The following is a 21,451-nucleotide window of genomic DNA, read 5'->3' as shown; positions in this document are numbered from 1 at the left end:
TTCTCTAGATTTGATAAGTTTCCTTTTTTTTTTTTTTTTTTTTTTTTCTTTTTTTCTTTATGCAAATGTCAGTAGCATGAAATTGCATCCAAAACGCCTTGTCTTGCTTTTGTACTCCTTTCAAACTCTGGATCATTTACTACAATTTGATCAATGATTTTGGTTATTGTTACCAAACTTTTACTAAGGAAATCTGTAGAGATATTCTTTGGGTTCTTTGTTTTCAGAATCTGTTTTCCAGTTCTACATGAATTCCTTGTTCTTCCATTTCTTGAAAGTTGTCGTTGGTAAGGCTTTCACCAGAAACCTGCAGTAACTCCTCAATATCCTACTCATCTACATCTCTTATTCCTGCTGTGTCGATTAGGTTGACAATTTGGTCAATCTAATGATACAGCGATAGACTCTTCTTGTTGAGAGGTCTTGAATTCCTTCAGCCATAACTTATTCTACACTTTGTTCCTGCCAAGCAAAGTCGATATTGCCTATGGCATCCACGATATATTTTTTTCCAAAATTGCACTAAACATAGATTTATGGAAAGTACAGCGCTACGACAAATTGCCACCTTTTGCTGATTGGTTTTTGTTTGTGAATAATCATATTATATATGAATTGATGAAATGCCACAATAATTTGAATCAGTGTAAATTTTGAGCTTTTTTTTAGGCTTCAAGCAGACAGCGTTATATCGAATCAGCATTAAGCAGGGTTTTACTGTATGTCAAAAATGAATTGTCCATTGTGCAAGACTGTACTGTAACTATAACTGTATACAAAATAGTTCATTAGCATGGCTTAGAAAATACTATTGGGATTTTTACCTTGAAAAAAAAATTTTACTTTAAATCTAATTATTTTTTCATAGATATTTTTAATTCCAATATTACCAATGATGTATCTGGTTACTAAAAATGTATTTGATGATCTAGAAGTTATGAAGATGTTAAATGATTAAGTTAACAAAAGTATTTGATTCATTAATCAAATTTTATTTATTGAAAGAAAGCACAAAATTCCCGTGTTGAATTTATAAAGGAACACGTGGTGAAGAGAATAGATTTTATTATTATTTAACATACACTATTTCTGTACAAAGTGGTAGAAATGCATTTCATGCTATTTGCCCCTTGTCAGTCCTTTTTTGTACAAATATAAATTTTACATAAAAATACATTAAATTTAATGTTTATTTATACACTGTATTACACATGCAAAACCCACAGAAAAAATGAAGATTACTTGAATCAATATTTATTTGTGATTCCTGGATAAATGGTGTAGAATTACAATCAAAATAAGAAAGAACAAAAACAAGTGGAACTAAAATAAATTAAGTATAAAAAATTGAATAAATTAAAATAAATTCTATTAAAAAGGGTAAAAGTGTATGATAAGTTTGACAGCAATTTTGTGTTTTTCCCCCCCATTGAACATAGAAAGAACAAGAAGCAATTAAGTATTAAAATTTTATTTAATATAAATGTATAATGCATGAAATAGTTCATGTTAACTTTTAAATCTCTCTAGACTTACACTAGTGATGAAAAGTTAAAATATGTATCAATGATCAAACAAAAATCTGACAGTTTTTTGATTGTAAAATTGGTTTGTTGTTACTATTTTCATGTTTAAGTTCAAATATGATAATTAGTACCAGATGAAAGAAAAGCCATTTAAACTATAATTGGAATATCTTTCTGAAATTCTTTCATAAACTGTCTTATATGTTAATAGTATAGAATTATTTTAAGTGAAGTTAAGTGAACTATTTCTGTTAAGTTAAATGATGTTTAATTCAAAAAATGATGGAATATCTGCACTGTATTACTGTAATCCAACTTGTATCTATAAACCTTTTACAGGTGCGCGTATCAGATAAATCTCTAAGATAGAGCACACCATGCATAATGCGCAAGTCCATAGTGACGTCATTGGGTCGGGACATCGTTCCAGATCGTATTTTGTAATAACTTTGAACCGCATTCTGTTATGGGATTGTTACCTGAAGAAGAACCGTAACGGTTTGAAAATGTTTGTAACTGTTGTAGAGTGTGATGATACGCGCACTGGTAAAAAGTTTATAGATAGGAGTTGGATTGTATATTTAATTTTTAGAAAAATCTTTGTTCATTGAATTTATATAGTTCATTTTTTCCCCTTCCATCTAAACTTACCATATTATGGTATAAAAACAGATTATTATTTTTTTGTTCCACAATACACCAGATTAATTGTAATTATTTTGTACATTGTTTTTGTATTTTGTAAATTGATTTGTATTTTATTGAACTGTTACAAATAAAACACGGGGATTAGAAAAATACAAAAATTTTACATATAATATTATTAAATTACTTACATTTTATAAATATAGATAATAAATTTTAAATAGTGTCTTTTTATAATAGTATAAATAAGTAAATTATTTTAAATAATTATTTCATTTTACTCATTAATATATTATGTTATCCAATAACAATTCTAATATATTTTACAATATACTTCAGAAGAGCCTGGTTTGCTATTGATTTGGGATTATGGCTGATACCAAGTTGTTATACTTTACGTCATGCTAGAGGATATGGAAGGTATTCAATTTATTTTATTTTTTTTATCAATTTAACCTGCTGCATTCAAAATTTTTCTTTAATAATCATCATAAATTCAGATTTTAGGATTGTATGGTATTGTTTTTTAATTTTTTTCATATTAGCTACAACTTAAAAATTGATTTAAACTAATGCACATACAAAAACTTTGTTTTTTTGCAATTGTTATGTAAAAATTAGCTGAAAAATGATGAAAAATTGAGATAATGTTAATTTATAAATGCTTGTTTGTATTTTTGTGAAAAATAATTAATAAATAGAAATTCTATATATATATAAAAAAATAAATGATAATTTTATTTCTATTCAGTAGATAATACAAGTAAATTTTTTAGATATAAACATTATAGGTATTTGGTTAAAATTTTTAAAATTTTCCCAGGAGTTGCTTGTTTCATTCCAAACTAAAAGTTATTTTTGTGATAAAATAATAATTCTTATATTTAATACTGGATCTCTTGTTGAAATAAATGCTAATCTAATAAATTTTAAGTTACAAAACAAACAAGATTTAGATTAATTTGTCATGCATAAACTTGATTTGTAATATAATTACAGTTAATTATTAGCAATTTTTATACATTTCATTTAAAATCATTGTAGGAAAGAAAAGTGGATAGAACTTGTAAAAAATGTTTGCAACTTAAGAAATCTATATATAAAGAATACACCATGGCAAAATCTATTTCCAATTTGTTAAAATACTTGAATATGAATTACATTTATGTTTGATACATAATTGTGGTGCTTAATGTGTATGAGCCCTATTGCATTTGTTTTACTATTTAATTTTATTTAAAATAATTAGAAGTGAAAATATGCTCAATTTCATTCTTGCCATAGTGACACTCCTCCCTGCCATTTTGGCATTCATACTGGACAGGGCCAGTATGAAAATGCTTCTGAAAATAACGTCTCAAGTTGACATTGTAAATTAAATTTTAGTCTAGAAAGACTGACGTTATTTGTTTCAACTAAAATGATGCCTATTTCTTACATGTAGGAAAAAAACTTTATAGACATTTGAACAAAATTTTGTTGTATACTGAAATATTATGTTATGCTAATAAATTTTATATAAATAAATTTATTTGCTGCTTTATTTTTCCTATTGTAATTTAACAAGAAAAATTCTTACAGCAAATAGTTTGTTGGGGAAAAAGTCATTAAGATTACTTGATAACCATTATCATCATTACAACAGTTTTTATAATCGTGTGCTTTACTTTAGTACATAGATGATTCTGAATGGTTGTTTGTTATGCATGTGTGTTAATATCATGCCAGTTAATGTGAATTTATTTACTATATATGGATGTCAGTGGGTTAAATTTATTATGATTTAATTGTAATATTTTATTGTGTCTTAGCTGATATACATAATAATATATCATAAATTTATTAGACATTAAGATTTAAGTTACGATATAAATAATAATAATAATATGATGATTAAATTATTGTACTCATATGGTCCTACAATGATAAATTATAGGTTCAAATGAGTATCTAAAAATTTAATTCTTAGTATTGTTTCTAATTTCATTGGCAGTTTTTACAATTACTGTTACAATAAGAATGATTATATTTAAATCCCTATAAATTGTAATATGATTGCCTATCTATCCTCTCTTGTAATTTATATATATTTTTTCTTTTAATGTTACAGCTTTTTTTTCCAGTCACATTGTGCTCACTTTCACATTACTTTTTTCCAGCCATTTTCAGCTTACTGAAAGTTTGCATTTCTGCTTGTATAATTACATGTAGTTCCATTTTTATACTTTTGTTTTATAATAAAAATATTCTATTTTTTTATGTTAACATTCTTCTAATATAAAAGTTTAATATACTTACTATATATTTTGCTCTCACATTTTCTCTAGAAAGAAATTGAATAGTATTAATTTTGCTAAATATATTTTATGATAACATATTATTCTCAATATTGCTTATTTTTTGTATTTTTTTGGGAAAAGTTATTTTATGTTAAGAAGCATCTAAATTTGAGATTTTATTTTTTAAATGGGTAATTTTTGTATTTATGATATTTATTTTATTATTATTAAGAACATATTCTTATTAAAAGAAAGAGACTAAAGAAATAATTTTCAAGTCTAAATATCAATAGATGACTAAATTTTATTGCTATTAAATTATTTACATGCTATAAATTTATTTATCATAGATCAGCTCTTAGGAATTGGTTATTTCAAGTTTCAAAGGATGGTGTAAATTGGACAACACTTTATACACATACTGATGATTGTTCTTTGAATGAACCTGGATCTACAGCATCATGGCCTTTAGAAACACCTTCAGAAGAAACCCAAGGTTGGAGACATATACGTTTACAACAAACAGGGAAAAATGCAAGTGGACAGACACACTATATGTCTCTCTCAGGTTTTGAAATTTATGGCACAATTACTGGTGTTTGTGATGATATAGGTAAAATGAAAATCTGAATTATAGAAATATATGCAAATCTATGTTTTTCTTATTATTATTATTGGGTAATTTTACAATACATATTCAGGTAAGACGGCAAAAGAGGCAGAAGCGAATTTGAGGCGACAAAGAAGAATAATTAAACAACAAATAAGACACATGATTGTGGGGGCCAGAGTTATCCGAGGACCAGATTGGAAATGGCGGGATCAAGATGGTAACCCTGCAGGTGAAGGAACAATTACTGGAGAATTACACAATGGTATATAGGTATCTGCTTAAAATGTCAATTTATGTAGATGAGGGTTGGGAATCTGTCAGCTTAAATTTCTAAGTAAATATATATCATTGGCATTTATATTTATTTTAAAAAAACAAAAATTATTTTTTATTTATATAAAAATTATAGCTTTGAAATTAATGCAGTTAAAAAATCTTGATTTTACGTTTTATTTTTGAAAAAATATTAATTTAAACGTAAAATCAGATAAAATAAATAAATACGTAAATTGGCTGTATTTTTATTTGTTTCTGGTACCTTCTCTATCAGGACTGTTATTAGAATATGAAAAATATTACATATGCTTTTTAAATATTATTTTAACAATATCAAATAGTATTAAAAATAACATAACACAAGTATGTACATAACAAGTAATTTTAAAATTTTAAGAATTTTTAAAATATTCTCCTTTTATGTTAAATTTAAAATTCATGTAATATTATTATTTATATGACTCAGAAGAATAAAAGCAATGAAATGAAAGATGGTTCCAGATATTTTTAAATATTTTCAAATAAACTTCTACTCACCATTTAGATGATTGACTTTCTATCTATATACAATTTATAATTTTAATATATATAATAATAAAGTTGCAGAGAAAATTATTATTTCTTCGTAATAATTAGTAAAGATTAACTTATTTCTAAGTACTTATATGACTTTATCTCTTAAATGGTTTTGCAAACTTCCATTCTTTACTTCAGAATTCTTATAGTTTAAAGATTATTATTAAATTACTATTATGAAATTTTTGAAGAAAAATTAGTATTTGTCTATTATCAATCATTAATGTTCTATAGAAGAAGTTTCATGAAGTTACTATAAATATTTTGCTATAAATACAAATGTAAAGAATAATGGTAGTATAACTATATGATAAATTAACCTATGCAGGAGTCACACTGTCTGTTACAAAATTTGCAATTTACAAAAATTTTATTCATCTGGTGATTGGAGTGACAAATAGCTACAGAGCAGTCTGCAAAAAAAAAAAAAAAATCCAGCAACAGGAGTTGCATAACTTTTCCAGCTATTATGAGTTTATTTTAAAAAAAAAATTTGTATTTAATTAAAAATAAAATTGTTTGTAGTGTCGTCTGTTATCAGATTTTGTTATAAAAAATTTTTATAGTTTTAATTACTATAAAATAGCAAAAAGCTTAATTATGAGAGTAGGGATGAGTTTTATGAAAAAGTGTAAGTGTTAATAATGAACAAAATCTTAAGTCCTATCCCTCTGAAGATAAATGACCCCCCTCTATCTTCCCACCCTCTTGACCTTCTACCACCAAAATTTAATAGCATCAATGCAACATACAATTTTGAATGCTGTTGCCAGGAAAATACACAATTCATTACTGGATTTTTTCAATTACAAATAGCTACCATCTTAATCAGAACAATTAAAACAAAATATTATATTTTTTTATTTGTTCAAATTTATTGTTCAAAATTTATAAATAAATAATTTCTAATATTTCTAAAATAAATTGTAGCTAAAAAGATTATTTCAGAGAGCTAAAAATGTTTATTATTAGCTAATAGGCAGTAAAACAAGAAATAAAGAATAGAATCTTAATTAAATCATAAAACTTTTTGTTCTGATAAGATAATAGTTATTTATAATGTATTACAAATAACTACTTAACTATAACTGTTATATTTTATATAAAAATACAGTAAAATCCCAACATTGTGACTACCAATAGCAAAGATTTTCTGAGCAAAAGTGGTCTTTATGAAAGGTTTCATTGTAAATATTATACAGGCTTTTTACTGTTTCCATTATGTAAATAAATGGTCATTTATTGTTTTAATTATAATATCATTGTTTAATTCTTTATCACTTTAAGTTTTAAGATTCTGAAGTTAAAGAGCAGGAATTTTTGAAAATATTAATGAATAAAATGTATAGACTTATAGTTGTTTTGGTAATTTGATTATTATATAATAGGATAAAAAATAGCAATATCAAAATTCTTTTTATTATTTATATTTTTATCTAAATTAACTGAAGGGTTTATATTAATAATTGACTTAATGATTCAACTTTAAAAAACTAATGGATAATATAAGTTTATCTGAAAATATTTAAGATTAAAACTCATCTTTATTATAACAAATTCTTTCTATCCTTTTTTTTGTTTTATTTTACTTCTATTTTATTGTATCAGAACTTTTTAATGTATAACGAAATCTGAGTTTAGCAGACACTTGTCCTAAATGGACCAAGTGTCAAATGATTGTGTCTGCTAAACCCAGGTTCTACTAGAAATAATACTAACATAATAGTATATTTTGTCTTTTTTAATTATACCTTACTAGAAAAAATATAAACTAAATGAAAGTGTGTTTTTGTAATGAACAGAATACTGAGCATTTTAAATTGAGTTAAATAATGTATAAAACTTTTTAAATAGATAAAATTCCAAAAATCTGATTAAGTTAGGATTTAATTTCTGTTTTATTTAGAAATTAGTTTTACTACCAAATAATGGAAATTGGATCACTTATAGAAGACAAAATATATGTTGATATCTATACAGTGAAATATGTCAGATAGATTTGCTTTTGTTTCAAAATTATAAGTTTCTTGTATGTGTTCAATAGCAGATATATACTTTATTTTATTATTAAAACATATAATGTTAATGAACAGCAAAATATTGTTAAATTTTTCTTGGCAAAATAACTTTGTTAATATTAATGTTAAGAAAACTATTTTATTTTCTGTTTCTGTAAATTATTTCCTGAAACATTAGGAAGGGGGCATTCTATCAGGNCAATTTGATCAATGATTTTGGTTATTGTTACCAAACTTTTACTAAGGAAATCTGTAGAGATATTCTTTGGGTTCTTTGTTTTCAGAATCTGTTTTCCAGTTCTACATGAATTCCTTGTTCTTCCATTTCTTGAAAGTTGTCGTTGGTAAGGCTTTCACCAGAAACCTGCAGTAACTCCTCAATATCCTACTCATCTACATCTCTTATTCCTGCTGTGTCGATTAGGTTGACAATTTGGTCAATCTAATGATACAGCGATAGACTCTTCTTGTTGAGAGGTCTTGAATTCCTTCAGCCATAACTTATTCTACACTTTGTTCCTGCCAAGCAAAGTCGATATTGCCTATGGCATCCACGATATATTTTTTTCCAAAATTGCACTAAACATAGATTTATGGAAAGTACAGCGCTACGACAAATTGCCACCTTTTGCTGATTGGTTTTTGTTTGTGAATAATCATATTATATATGAATTGATGAAATGCCACAATAATTTGAATCAGTGTAAATTTTGAGCTTTTTTTTAGGCTTCAAGCAGACAGCGTTATATCGAATCAGCATTAAGCAGGGTTTTACTGTATGTCAAAAATGAATTGTCCATTGTGCAAGACTGTACTGTAACTATAACTGTATACAAAATAGTTCATTAGCATGGCTTAGAAAATACTATTGGGATTTTTACCTTGAAAAAAAAATTTTACTTTAAATCTAATTATTTTTTCATAGATATTTTTAATTCCAATATTACCAATGATGTATCTGGTTACTAAAAATGTATTTGATGATCTAGAAGTTATGAAGATGTTAAATGATTAAGTTAACAAAAGTATTTGATTCATTAATCAAATTTTATTTATTGAAAGAAAGCACAAAATTCCCGTGTTGAATTTATAAAGGAACACGTGGTGAAGAGAATAGATTTTATTATTATTTAACATACACTATTTCTGTACAAAGTGGTAGAAATGCATTTCATGCTATTTGCCCCTTGTCAGTCCTTTTTTGTACAAATATAAATTTTACATAAAAATACATTAAATTTAATGTTTATTTATACACTGTATTACACATGCAAAACCCACAGAAAAAATGAAGATTACTTGAATCAATATTTATTTGTGATTCCTGGATAAATGGTGTAGAATTACAATCAAAATAAGAAAGAACAAAAACAAGTGGAACTAAAATAAATTAAGTATAAAAAATTGAATAAATTAAAATAAATTCTATTAAAAAGGGTAAAAGTGTATGATAAGTTTGACAGCAATTTTGTGTTTTTCCCCCCCATTGAACATAGAAAGAACAAGAAGCAATTAAGTATTAAAATTTTATTTAATATAAATGTATAATGCATGAAATAGTTCATGTTAACTTTTAAATCTCTCTAGACTTACACTAGTGATGAAAAGTTAAAATATGTATCAATGATCAAACAAAAATCTGACAGTTTTTTGATTGTAAAATTGGTTTGTTGTTACTATTTTCATGTTTAAGTTCAAATATGATAATTAGTACCAGATGAAAGAAAAGCCATTTAAACTATAATTGGAATATCTTTCTGAAATTCTTTCATAAACTGTCTTATATGTTAATAGTATAGAATTATTTTAAGTGAAGTTAAGTGAACTATTTCTGTTAAGTTAAATGATGTTTAATTCAAAAAATGATGGAATATCTGCACTGTATTACTGTAATCCAACTTGTATCTATAAACCTTTTACAGGTGCGCGTATCAGATAAATCTCTAAGATAGAGCACACCATGCATAATGCGCAAGTCCATAGTGACGTCATTGGGTCGGGACATCGTTCCAGATCGTATTTTGTAATAACTTTGAACCGCATTCTGTTATGGGATTGTTACCTGAAGAAGAACCGTAACGGTTTGAAAATGTTTGTAACTGTTGTAGAGTGTGATGATACGCGCACTGGTAAAAAGTTTATAGATAGGAGTTGGATTGTATATTTAATTTTTAGAAAAATCTTTGTTCATTGAATTTATATAGTTCATTTTTTCCCCTTCCATCTAAACTTACCATATTATGGTATAAAAACAGATTATTATTTTTTTGTTCCACAATACACCAGATTAATTGTAATTATTTTGTACATTGTTTTTGTATTTTGTAAATTGATTTGTATTTTATTGAACTGTTACAAATAAAACACGGGGATTAGAAAAATACAAAAATTTTACATATAATATTATTAAATTACTTACATTTTATAAATATAGATAATAAATTTTAAATAGTGTCTTTTTATAATAGTATAAATAAGTAAATTATTTTAAATAATTATTTCATTTTACTCATTAATATATTATGTTATCCAATAACAATTCTAATATATTTTACAATATACTTCAGAAGAGCCTGGTTTGCTATTGATTTGGGATTATGGCTGATACCAAGTTGTTATACTTTACGTCATGCTAGAGGATATGGAAGGTATTCAATTTATTTTATTTTTTTTATCAATTTAACCTGCTGCATTCAAAATTTTTCTTTAATAATCATCATAAATTCAGATTTTAGGATTGTATGGTATTGTTTTTTAATTTTTTTCATATTAGCTACAACTTAAAAATTGATTTAAACTAATGCACATACAAAAACTTTGTTTTTTTGCAATTGTTATGTAAAAATTAGCTGAAAAATGATGAAAAATTGAGATAATGTTAATTTATAAATGCTTGTTTGTATTTTTGTGAAAAATAATTAATAAATAGAAATTCTATATATATATAAAAAAATAAATGATAATTTTATTTCTATTCAGTAGATAATACAAGTAAATTTTTTAGATATAAACATTATAGGTATTTGGTTAAAATTTTTAAAATTTTCCCAGGAGTTGCTTGTTTCATTCCAAACTAAAAGTTATTTTTGTGATAAAATAATAATTCTTATATTTAATACTGGATCTCTTGTTGAAATAAATGCTAATCTAATAAATTTTAAGTTACAAAACAAACAAGATTTAGATTAATTTGTCATGCATAAACTTGATTTGTAATATAATTACAGTTAATTATTAGCAATTTTTATACATTTCATTTAAAATCATTGTAGGAAAGAAAAGTGGATAGAACTTGTAAAAAATGTTTGCAACTTAAGAAATCTATATATAAAGAATACACCATGGCAAAATCTATTTCCAATTTGTTAAAATACTTGAATATGAATTACATTTATGTTTGATACATAATTGTGGTGCTTAATGTGTATGAGCCCTATTGCATTTGTTTTACTATTTAATTTTATTTAAAATAATTAGAAGTGAAAATATGCTCAATTTCATTCTTGCCATAGTGACACTCCTCCCTGCCATTTTGGCATTCATACTGGACAGGGCCAGTATGAAAATGCTTCTGAAAATAACGTCTCAAGTTGACATTGTAAATTAAATTTTAGTCTAGAAAGACTGACGTTATTTGTTTCAACTAAAATGATGCCTATTTCTTACATGTAGGAAAAAAACTTTATAGACATTTGAACAAAATTTTGTTGTATACTGAAATATTATGTTATGCTAATAAATTTTATATAAATAAATTTATTTGCTGCTTTATTTTTCCTATTGTAATTTAACAAGAAAAATTCTTACAGCAAATAGTTTGTTGGGGAAAAAGTCATTAAGATTACTTGATAACCATTATCATCATTACAACAGTTTTTATAATCGTGTGCTTTACTTTAGTACATAGATGATTCTGAATGGTTGTTTGTTATGCATGTGTGTTAATATCATGCCAGTTAATGTGAATTTATTTACTATATATGGATGTCAGTGGGTTAAATTTATTATGATTTAATTGTAATATTTTATTGTGTCTTAGCTGATATACATAATAATATATCATAAATTTATTAGACATTAAGATTTAAGTTACGATATAAATAATAATAATAATATGATGATTAAATTATTGTACTCATATGGTCCTACAATGATAAATTATAGGTTCAAATGAGTATCTAAAAATTTAATTCTTAGTATTGTTTCTAATTTCATTGGCAGTTTTTACAATTACTGTTACAATAAGAATGATTATATTTAAATCCCTATAAATTGTAATATGATTGCCTATCTATCCTCTCTTGTAATTTATATATATTTTTTCTTTTAATGTTACAGCTTTTTTTTCCAGTCACATTGTGCTCACTTTCACATTACTTTTTTCCAGCCATTTTCAGCTTACTGAAAGTTTGCATTTCTGCTTGTATAATTACATGTAGTTCCATTTTTATACTTTTGTTTTATAATAAAAATATTCTATTTTTTTATGTTAACATTCTTCTAATATAAAAGTTTAATATACTTACTATATATTTTGCTCTCACATTTTCTCTAGAAAGAAATTGAATAGTATTAATTTTGCTAAATATATTTTATGATAACATATTATTCTCAATATTGCTTATTTTTTGTATTTTTTTGGGAAAAGTTATTTTATGTTAAGAAGCATCTAAATTTGAGATTTTATTTTTTAAATGGGTAATTTTTGTATTTATGATATTTATTTTATTATTATTAAGAACATATTCTTATTAAAAGAAAGAGACTAAAGAAATAATTTTCAAGTCTAAATATCAATAGATGACTAAATTTTATTGCTATTAAATTATTTACATGCTATAAATTTATTTATCATAGATCAGCTCTTAGGAATTGGTTATTTCAAGTTTCAAAGGATGGTGTAAATTGGACAACACTTTATACACATACTGATGATTGTTCTTTGAATGAACCTGGATCTACAGCATCATGGCCTTTAGAAACACCTTCAGAAGAAACCCAAGGTTGGAGACATATACGTTTACAACAAACAGGGAAAAATGCAAGTGGACAGACACACTATATGTCTCTCTCAGGTTTTGAAATTTATGGCACAATTACTGGTGTTTGTGATGATATAGGTAAAATGAAAATCTGAATTATAGAAATATATGCAAATCTATGTTTTTCTTATTATTATTATTGGGTAATTTTACAATACATATTCAGGTAAGACGGCAAAAGAGGCAGAAGCGAATTTGAGGCGACAAAGAAGAATAATTAAACAACAAATAAGACACATGATTGTGGGGGCCAGAGTTATCCGAGGACCAGATTGGAAATGGCGGGATCAAGATGGTAACCCTGCAGGTGAAGGAACAATTACTGGAGAATTACACAATGGTATATAGGTATCTGCTTAAAATGTCAATTTATGTAGATGAGGGTTGGGAATCTGTCAGCTTAAATTTCTAAGTAAATATATATCATTGGCATTTATATTTATTTTAAAAAAACAAAAATTATTTTTTATTTATATAAAAATTATAGCTTTGAAATTAATGCAGTTAAAAAATCTTGATTTTACGTTTTATTTTTGAAAAAATATTAATTTAAACGTAAAATCAGATAAAATAAATAAATACGTAAATTGGCTGTATTTTTATTTGTTTCTGGTACCTTCTCTATCAGGACTGTTATTAGAATATGAAAAATATTACATATGCTTTTTAAATATTATTTTAACAATATCAAATAGTATTAAAAATAACATAACACAAGTATGTACATAACAAGTAATTTTAAAATTTTAAGAATTTTTAAAATATTCTCCTTTTATGTTAAATTTAAAATTCATGTAATATTATTATTTATATGACTCAGAAGAATAAAAGCAATGAAATGAAAGATGGTTCCAGATATTTTTAAATATTTTCAAATAAACTTCTACTCACCATTTAGATGATTGACTTTCTATCTATATACAATTTATAATTTTAATATATATAATAATAAAGTTGCAGAGAAAATTATTATTTCTTCGTAATAATTAGTAAAGATTAACTTATTTCTAAGTACTTATATGACTTTATCTCTTAAATGGTTTTGCAAACTTCCATTCTTTACTTCAGAATTCTTATAGTTTAAAGATTATTATTAAATTACTATTATGAAATTTTTGAAGAAAAATTAGTATTTGTCTATTATCAATCATTAATGTTCTATAGAAGAAGTTTCATGAAGTTACTATAAATATTTTGCTATAAATACAAATGTAAAGAATAATGGTAGTATAACTATATGATAAATTAACCTATGCAGGAGTCACACTGTCTGTTACAAAATTTGCAATTTACAAAAATTTTATTCATCTGGTGATTGGAGTGACAAATAGCTACAGAGCAGTCTGCAAAAAAAAAAAAAAAATCCAGCAACGAGTTGCTTAAGTTTCTTGGCAACATTTAAAACTGCACATGGCGCCATCTGTTATGATATTTTATTATTAAAAACTTTAGATTTCATTATTATAACATGGCAAAAAGGTTAATTTTGAGAGGTTAGGGATGGGTTTTATAAAAGAAAAAAAAAAAAAAAGAAAAACTGCAAATTATAATAACTAGTAAAATCGTCATTAAGTCCGACTCTAATCGAGATAGGAAACACGATCCTCACCAGTGGCGTAGCGTGGGTGTCAGCCGCCCGGAGCGGAGGAAAATTTCGCTACCCTCTTATTTAGGTTTTTCAATTTAAAAGACTAAAATTCAGTTTCGTCACAGAATAAGTAATGAAAAATTCCGTGCTCATTTCAATCGATCCGAATCGTAGGTGAAAATATGAAATGAAATGGTTCAAATTTTTACAAGATATTATTATTATTTATTGTGAAATTTTTCCGACCCGTAAAAGAGCCGCCCGGGGTGGACCGCCCCTGCCGCCCCCACTACGCTACGCTACTGATCCCCACTTCGTCGATCTTTCACCATCATAGTATAATAGCATCAATCCCCCTAATATTCAAACATCCCAGCAAAATTTCAGAAATTTTTGACAAAATACAGAAGTTATTACGCTCAAAAGTAAGTAAACAAAATCATGGCCCCCCACACATCTATACATACAGAAAACACCCCGAATTTCTTTCATTTCTCGACGTTTCAAGATCTCCTGAATCCAAAAATGTAAAAATCTTGGAGGACCATTTTTTGACTCATCGCAATAGTAACTACTGTACCTGTACTGTACATACTTGTATTAGGGATAAATAAAACATTTCTGACATATCTTAACAGAAATAATTTATCAATAGTTTCCGATGCCTGACTTTCTTCAACCAATAAGACTTAAGCCAAACTCGTAGCCAATCAGAGAAAAGCATCGTTAATTGCGACCTTTTGGGAAAGTTGGGACAAAGACGAATGAAGGGGTGAAGTGGAAACTCATGATATGTGTGTTTTAATTGGATAATCCGACTCGTTTGTAATGTACAGGTACATGAGTGTTGGAGATCACAGTAACGATGTATTTGCATATGGTAACCGGCTAATGAGTACAATAGATGTGCAGATAAAAGTAATCTTTTTAGCTGTTTGTTGTAAGTTTTGAGGTAAGTCAGCAACTATATTAATTAACTACGTTCTTTTGTAGATTTAAATGCGAGTGTTATTTTCCGATAGCTTGAAATTTTTACCTTTAAGTTATCATATGCTGTCTTTGTCTGAACATGTGGCATTTTCATGCGTATGTTGCTCATGAGGCAGACTGGAAAGAGGCAAACTGAAAAATTTTCCACTGTACTCCGTCTTGTTTCTACTTTGTTTTTGCCTATTAATTGACGAGGCTATCACAAGCAAATGCTCAGCTCAGAAACAGATTTTATTGATGCATAAGTTGAAATTTATTTTGTGACAAATGTACTGTACCAATAATATCATTATCCACCACTTTCTCAGCAAATAAATCACGGTTTCTTTACCTATGTGCACCGTCATGGCTCGGTCCCGACGGNATACAGTCGACCCCCCTATAAGATCATTGATTTTTCCGTTTTATCTGAATTACATGTTGTACGAGTCACTTAGATTTTACAAATATGTGAGCCGTTCACAGCCCGGCACACGTATTTGTAAAATCTAAGTGACTCGTACAACATGTAATTCAGATAAAACGGAAAAATCAATGATCTTATAGGGGGGTCGACTGTATTTTTAAAAATGATTTGAATGACTCCAGAAAAAAAATATCCTTTGTTTGCTGGACTTTGAAGGTTATTAATAATCATGAGTAGTCAATGCAGCATATTTGTACAGTGAGCAGGTACAAAGAGTATATGACAAATTAAAGCTAAAACAGCCATCTTTGGCAAATCGTTAAGGTGTTTGTTTTTACAAGATAATGCTTACCCACACATTGCAGAAATTACAAGAAACAAAGTAATGCAATTGGGATGGGAACTTTTACTTCATTCTTTCTATTCTACTGACTTATCTCTGTCAGATTATCACTTTTTTTTTTTAACATGTTGACTGCCATGGGACTTTTCAAGATTCTGGTGTAAAACGGCAACTTAATTTAATTATATTATATTATTAAAAACTAATTAGAGTACATAGTAATAATTAAAAAGCATATAGAATGTATTTTTTTTTTTTTAAGATTTTACAAATTATCTCGTAGTTGGCTTATGTAACAGAAAGCTCTTCGCTGAAGCCAAACTACAAGTTAATTCATGCACAGACAAGATTCATCCTGTCACTTCGCTACAGCCAATCAGAGATGTGCATCTAAATTCGTTAGTAATAAATCACATATAGAGGTGAGCACATCACATTTACATCCTTTTTTTGAGTGTGTTATTTTTTACTTATTTTTATAATAAAATTATAAATATCCCAATATAAAAAGGAAAAACCACTGACTAGAAAACAACTTGATTACTACACTAATCTAGGTGATTCAGAATCTGACAAAATTTTTGGTGAGGATGGTAACGATAGTAGCGATTATATACTGTACCTTCTGAGGATTCAAGTGAGCATAGTGATTACGAACTTGTCTCCAAACCTGAAGATGAGACTATTCTCGAATCTGAAGGCAATCACGATGCATCTCAAGCAACCATATCAAATTCAAATGATAATTTGTGAACATAAAATCAACAAAATCCTGAACTATTTATTTTCCAAGAAAATATTTGTTTGAAATTGGATACGACAAATCTTACATTGCAAATGCTGGTGGACTTATTTTTTGGAAGAATTTCTTGCATTACTGGTCAAACAAACAAATTTGTATGCTGTGCAAGAAATTGCAAAACATAAAGAAATAAAAAAATCTAAAAGGGTATCACAATGGAAAGACATCAGTGCTGCAGAAATGAAAGTTTTTATTGGACTTGTATTACAAATGAGCTCTTGTTCTTTTCCTTCAATAGAACATTACTAGAGTACAAACAAACTGTACAATATAATGTTTTGGCGATCACACGAGTCGAAATAAATTCCAATTAGTTGATAGCTCAATATTATCTTCTGACAGATTATATAAGGTATGACCTATACTAAATCATTTTAATAATATTATGCACCAAAACTATGTGCCTGATAAAAATGTGTGTATCAATGAATCAATGATGTGGCATGGAAGATTGCATTTTCGCCAGTACGTAAAAAAATAAAAAACACAAATACAGTGTCAAACTGTATGAACTATGTGAATCCGATGATGGTGTTACGAAAATAACAATTTACAGCGGAAAATCTGAGGGAATTGACAGTAATTTAGGCCACACTACTGATGTTGTCTTACACTTACTTGAGGACTATCTTGATAAGGGATATAGAGTATACATGGATAATTTTTATAATCCTGTTGCTCTTACGAAATTACTGACCACACAAAAAACTTGTGTGTGGAACTCTATGAAATAACAGAAAGGAGAATCCCAGAGATATGGTAAATCAAAAACTGAAAAAGGAGGAATTTATTTGGCAGTGAAATGGTCCTGTTACTGTATGTACTGATTGAACACTTTTACCATTTCAAACATGCATGTTGTTGAAATGGTAAAGGTGTTCAATTGCAATGGAAAATGTTTGATGAAACCAAATATAATTTGAGATTACAATCATGGAATGTCTGACATTGACCGATCAGATCAAATGCTATTGTACTACTAAGCTCTAAGAAAGACTATTAGATGGCCCAAAAAGGTTGCATTACATATTATAGAGATATATATATACACAATGCACACAAACTCTTTCAAAAAGCAACTTCTTCTAAAATAAAACTTATAAAGTTTAGAGAAACATTCGTTGAAGCGTTGATTGGAGAAGAGATTCAACTAGTTTCAAAAAAATTAGATTGCAAGAGCTTCACTATTTACAGAGTATCCCACCTACTGAAAAAAAAAAAAAGCATCCAACAAAGCCATGTTGAATTTGTACCAAAGCTAAAAAAAACACTGAGAAACATGTTATTTCTGTCCAATTTGTCCAGAGAAGCCAGCCCTTTGTGTGGAAGATTGTTTTAAAAATTATCACAAACAATAAAAATATTGTTTTGCTTTTGATTTTGAATAAACTTTTTATGATTATATTTTCTGTTCATTTATTAATAAATGTTCTGTTCATGTAAGCCAAACTTGATTTTTTGTTTTCGCCTGTGGCTATCTATTCATATTTACACTGATATACTACAAATGACATCGTAGTTGCACAAATATGGCAAGGAAACAAACTATGATATAACTCATAGTTGGCATCCTAGGTAGTAACGAAAACTAAGAATCATCTCATAGTTGGCAGTCAACGTGTTAATCTTTAGATAATCATATGCTTGGAAAACAACTTACAAATCACACAGCTATAAAAAAAAGTAACTGTTTTCAATGCTAAAAATAATTAATTGAATGTAAAGGTGAATATTTTGATGAATAAAAAGATAAGCATTTTTTTCACATTTCAAAAATGACATTTTTTATTTGGTTACCTGATATATATGTCCTGGAATGAGTTTTCACTATGGTGAATATTTAATTGAATTTTTTGCTATACAGGTAGCCCTCGGTTTACGCCCCAGTTCCGTTCCTACAAAAGCCGGCGCAAATTCTATTGGCGTAAAATGAACCGGTATTTACAGTGAGGTATACGGTTAGGTTCCACATAAGTGAAAAATACGCAAATAATTTTGTTTATTAATACAATATAATACAAAGTACAAGTAAATTTAATTTTTAAAATGTATTTTATCATAAAATAAAGTGAAATGTTTTTATTGAAAAATTTTAGTTTCGAATTTCTTACATTTTCTGGAAAAAGTATCTATCTTTAATTGTTTACATTTTTGATTTCTTTCATTAAAAATTTTTGAATATGGTCGAATATGATGCTCCTTTTTACATTTGCACTTCGCTCCCAACATTGTCTAACTCACAAACTTCATCCATCAAACTTTCCTTAGTTGAAAGGATACGTTAACCCAACATAGAGCTACAGATGAGCGAAGACACTGATTGGTCGACCACGGTCACTGCAGTACATATATAAGGTCAGTTTGAGCAGGAAAATTCAAGGTGGTTAAGGAGAGATAAATATCGTTTGGCATTGTAAGGTGTTTTCCTGAATGAACTGATATGGGATACATTCATTGGTGCTATGGATTTGGATGCCATTTATTGGACTATTAAGTTTAATATCTTGACTCGTGGGTACCTAAATGTTTAGTGTTTTAATATTAATTTAATGCAAATGTATACATACCCANCCCTATAAATTGTAATATGATTGCCTATCTATCCTCTCTTGTAATTTATATATATTTTTTCTTTTAATGTTACAGCTTTTTTTTCCAGTCACATTGTGCTCACTTTCACATTACTTTTTTCCAGCCATTTTCAGCTTACTGAAAGTTTGCATTTCTGCTTGTATAATTACATGTAGTTCCATTTTTATACTTTTGTTTTATAATAAAAATATTCTATTTTTTTATGTTAACATTCTTCTAATATAAAAGTTTAATATACTTACTATATATTTTGCTCTCACATTTTCTCTAGAAAGAAATTGAATAGTATTAATTTTGCTAAATATATTTTATGATAACATATTATTCTCAATATTGCTTATTTTTTGTATTTTTTTGGGAAAAGTTATTTTATGTTAAGAAGCATCTAAATTTGAGATTTTATTTTTTAAATGGGTAATTTTTGTATTTATGATATTTATTTTATTATTATTAAGAACATATTCTTATTAAAAGAAAGAGACTAAAGAAATAATTTTCAAGTCTAAATATCAATAGATGACTAAATTTTATTGCTATTAAATTATTTACATGCTATAAATTTATTTATCATAGATCAGCTCTTAGGAATTGGTTATTTCAAGTTTCAAAGGATGGTGTAAATTGGACAACACTTTATACACATACTGATGATTGTTCTTTGAATGAACCTGGATCTACAGCATCATGGCCTTTAGAAACACCTTCAGAAGAAACCCAAGGTTGGAGACATATACGTTTACAACAAACAGGGAAAAATGCAAGTGGACAGACACACTATATGTCTCTCTCAGGTTTTGAAATTTATGGCACAATTACTGGTGTTTGTGATGATATAGGTAAAATGAAAATCTGAATTATAGAAATATATGCAAATCTATGTTTTTCTTATTATTATTATTGGGTAATTTTACAATACATATTCAGGTAAGACGGCAAAAGAGGCAGAAGCGAATTTGAGGCGACAAAGAAGAATAATTAAACAACAAATAAGACACATGATTGTGGGGGCCAGAGTTATCCGAGGACCAGATTGGAAATGGCGGGATCAAGATGGTAACCCTGCAGGTGAAGGAACAATTACTGGAGAATTACACAATGGTATATAGGTATCTGCTTAAAATGTCAATTTATGTAGATGAGGGTTGGGAATCTGTCAGCTTAAATTTCTAAGTAAATATATATCATTGGCATTTATATTTATTTTAAAAAAACAAAAATTATTTTTTATTTATATAAAAATTATAGCTTTGAAATTAATGCAGTTAAAAAATCTTGATTTTACGTTTTATTTTTGAAAAAATATTAATTTAAACGTAAAATCAGATAAAATAAATAAATACGTAAATTGGCTGTATTTTTATTTGTTTCTGGTACCTTCTCTATCAGGACTGTTATTAGAATATGAAAAATATTACATATGCTTTTTAAATATTATTGTTATTTTTGTGATAAAATAATAATTCTTATATTTAATACTGGATCTCTTGTTGAAATAAATGCTAATCTAATAAATTTTAAGTTACAAAACAAACAAGATTTAGATTAATTTGTCATGCATAAACTTGATTTGTAATATAATTACAGTTAATTATTAGCAATTTTTATACATTTCATTTAAAATCATTGTAGGAAAGAAAAGTGGATAGAACTTGTAAAAAATGTTTGCAACTTAAGAAATCTATATATAAAGAATACACCATGGCAAAATCTATTTCCAATTTGTTAAAATACTTGAATATGAATTACATTTATGTT

At 26.9% G+C, this 21,451-nt stretch overlaps 1 protein-coding gene across 1 annotated transcript in view; it reads left to right on the top strand.

Moving 5' to 3' along the window:
• The window catches only part of LOC111619223 (E3 ubiquitin-protein ligase HECTD1-like), a 202,998-nt gene that overhangs the window by 125,519 nt on the left and 56,028 nt on the right, over window positions 1-21,451 (top strand). The window contains exons 22-24 of the mRNA XM_023360909.1: window positions 2,511-2,591; window positions 4,801-5,063; window positions 5,152-5,325. Of these exons, the coding sequence (XP_023216677.1) occupies window positions 2,511-2,591; window positions 4,801-5,063; window positions 5,152-5,325 (518 nt within the window). The remainder of the gene's footprint in view (window positions 1-2,510; window positions 2,592-4,800; window positions 5,064-5,151; window positions 5,326-21,451) is intronic.

The sequence above is a fragment of the Centruroides sculpturatus genome, unplaced genomic scaffold (assembly GCF_000671375.1).
Source record: "Centruroides sculpturatus isolate CEXI.00-Female unplaced genomic scaffold, Cexi_2.0 scaffold114, whole genome shotgun sequence".
Classification (NCBI taxonomy): domain Eukaryota; kingdom Metazoa; phylum Arthropoda; class Arachnida; order Scorpiones; family Buthidae; genus Centruroides; species Centruroides sculpturatus.
This window is presented reverse-complemented; position numbering and strand designations above follow the sequence as displayed.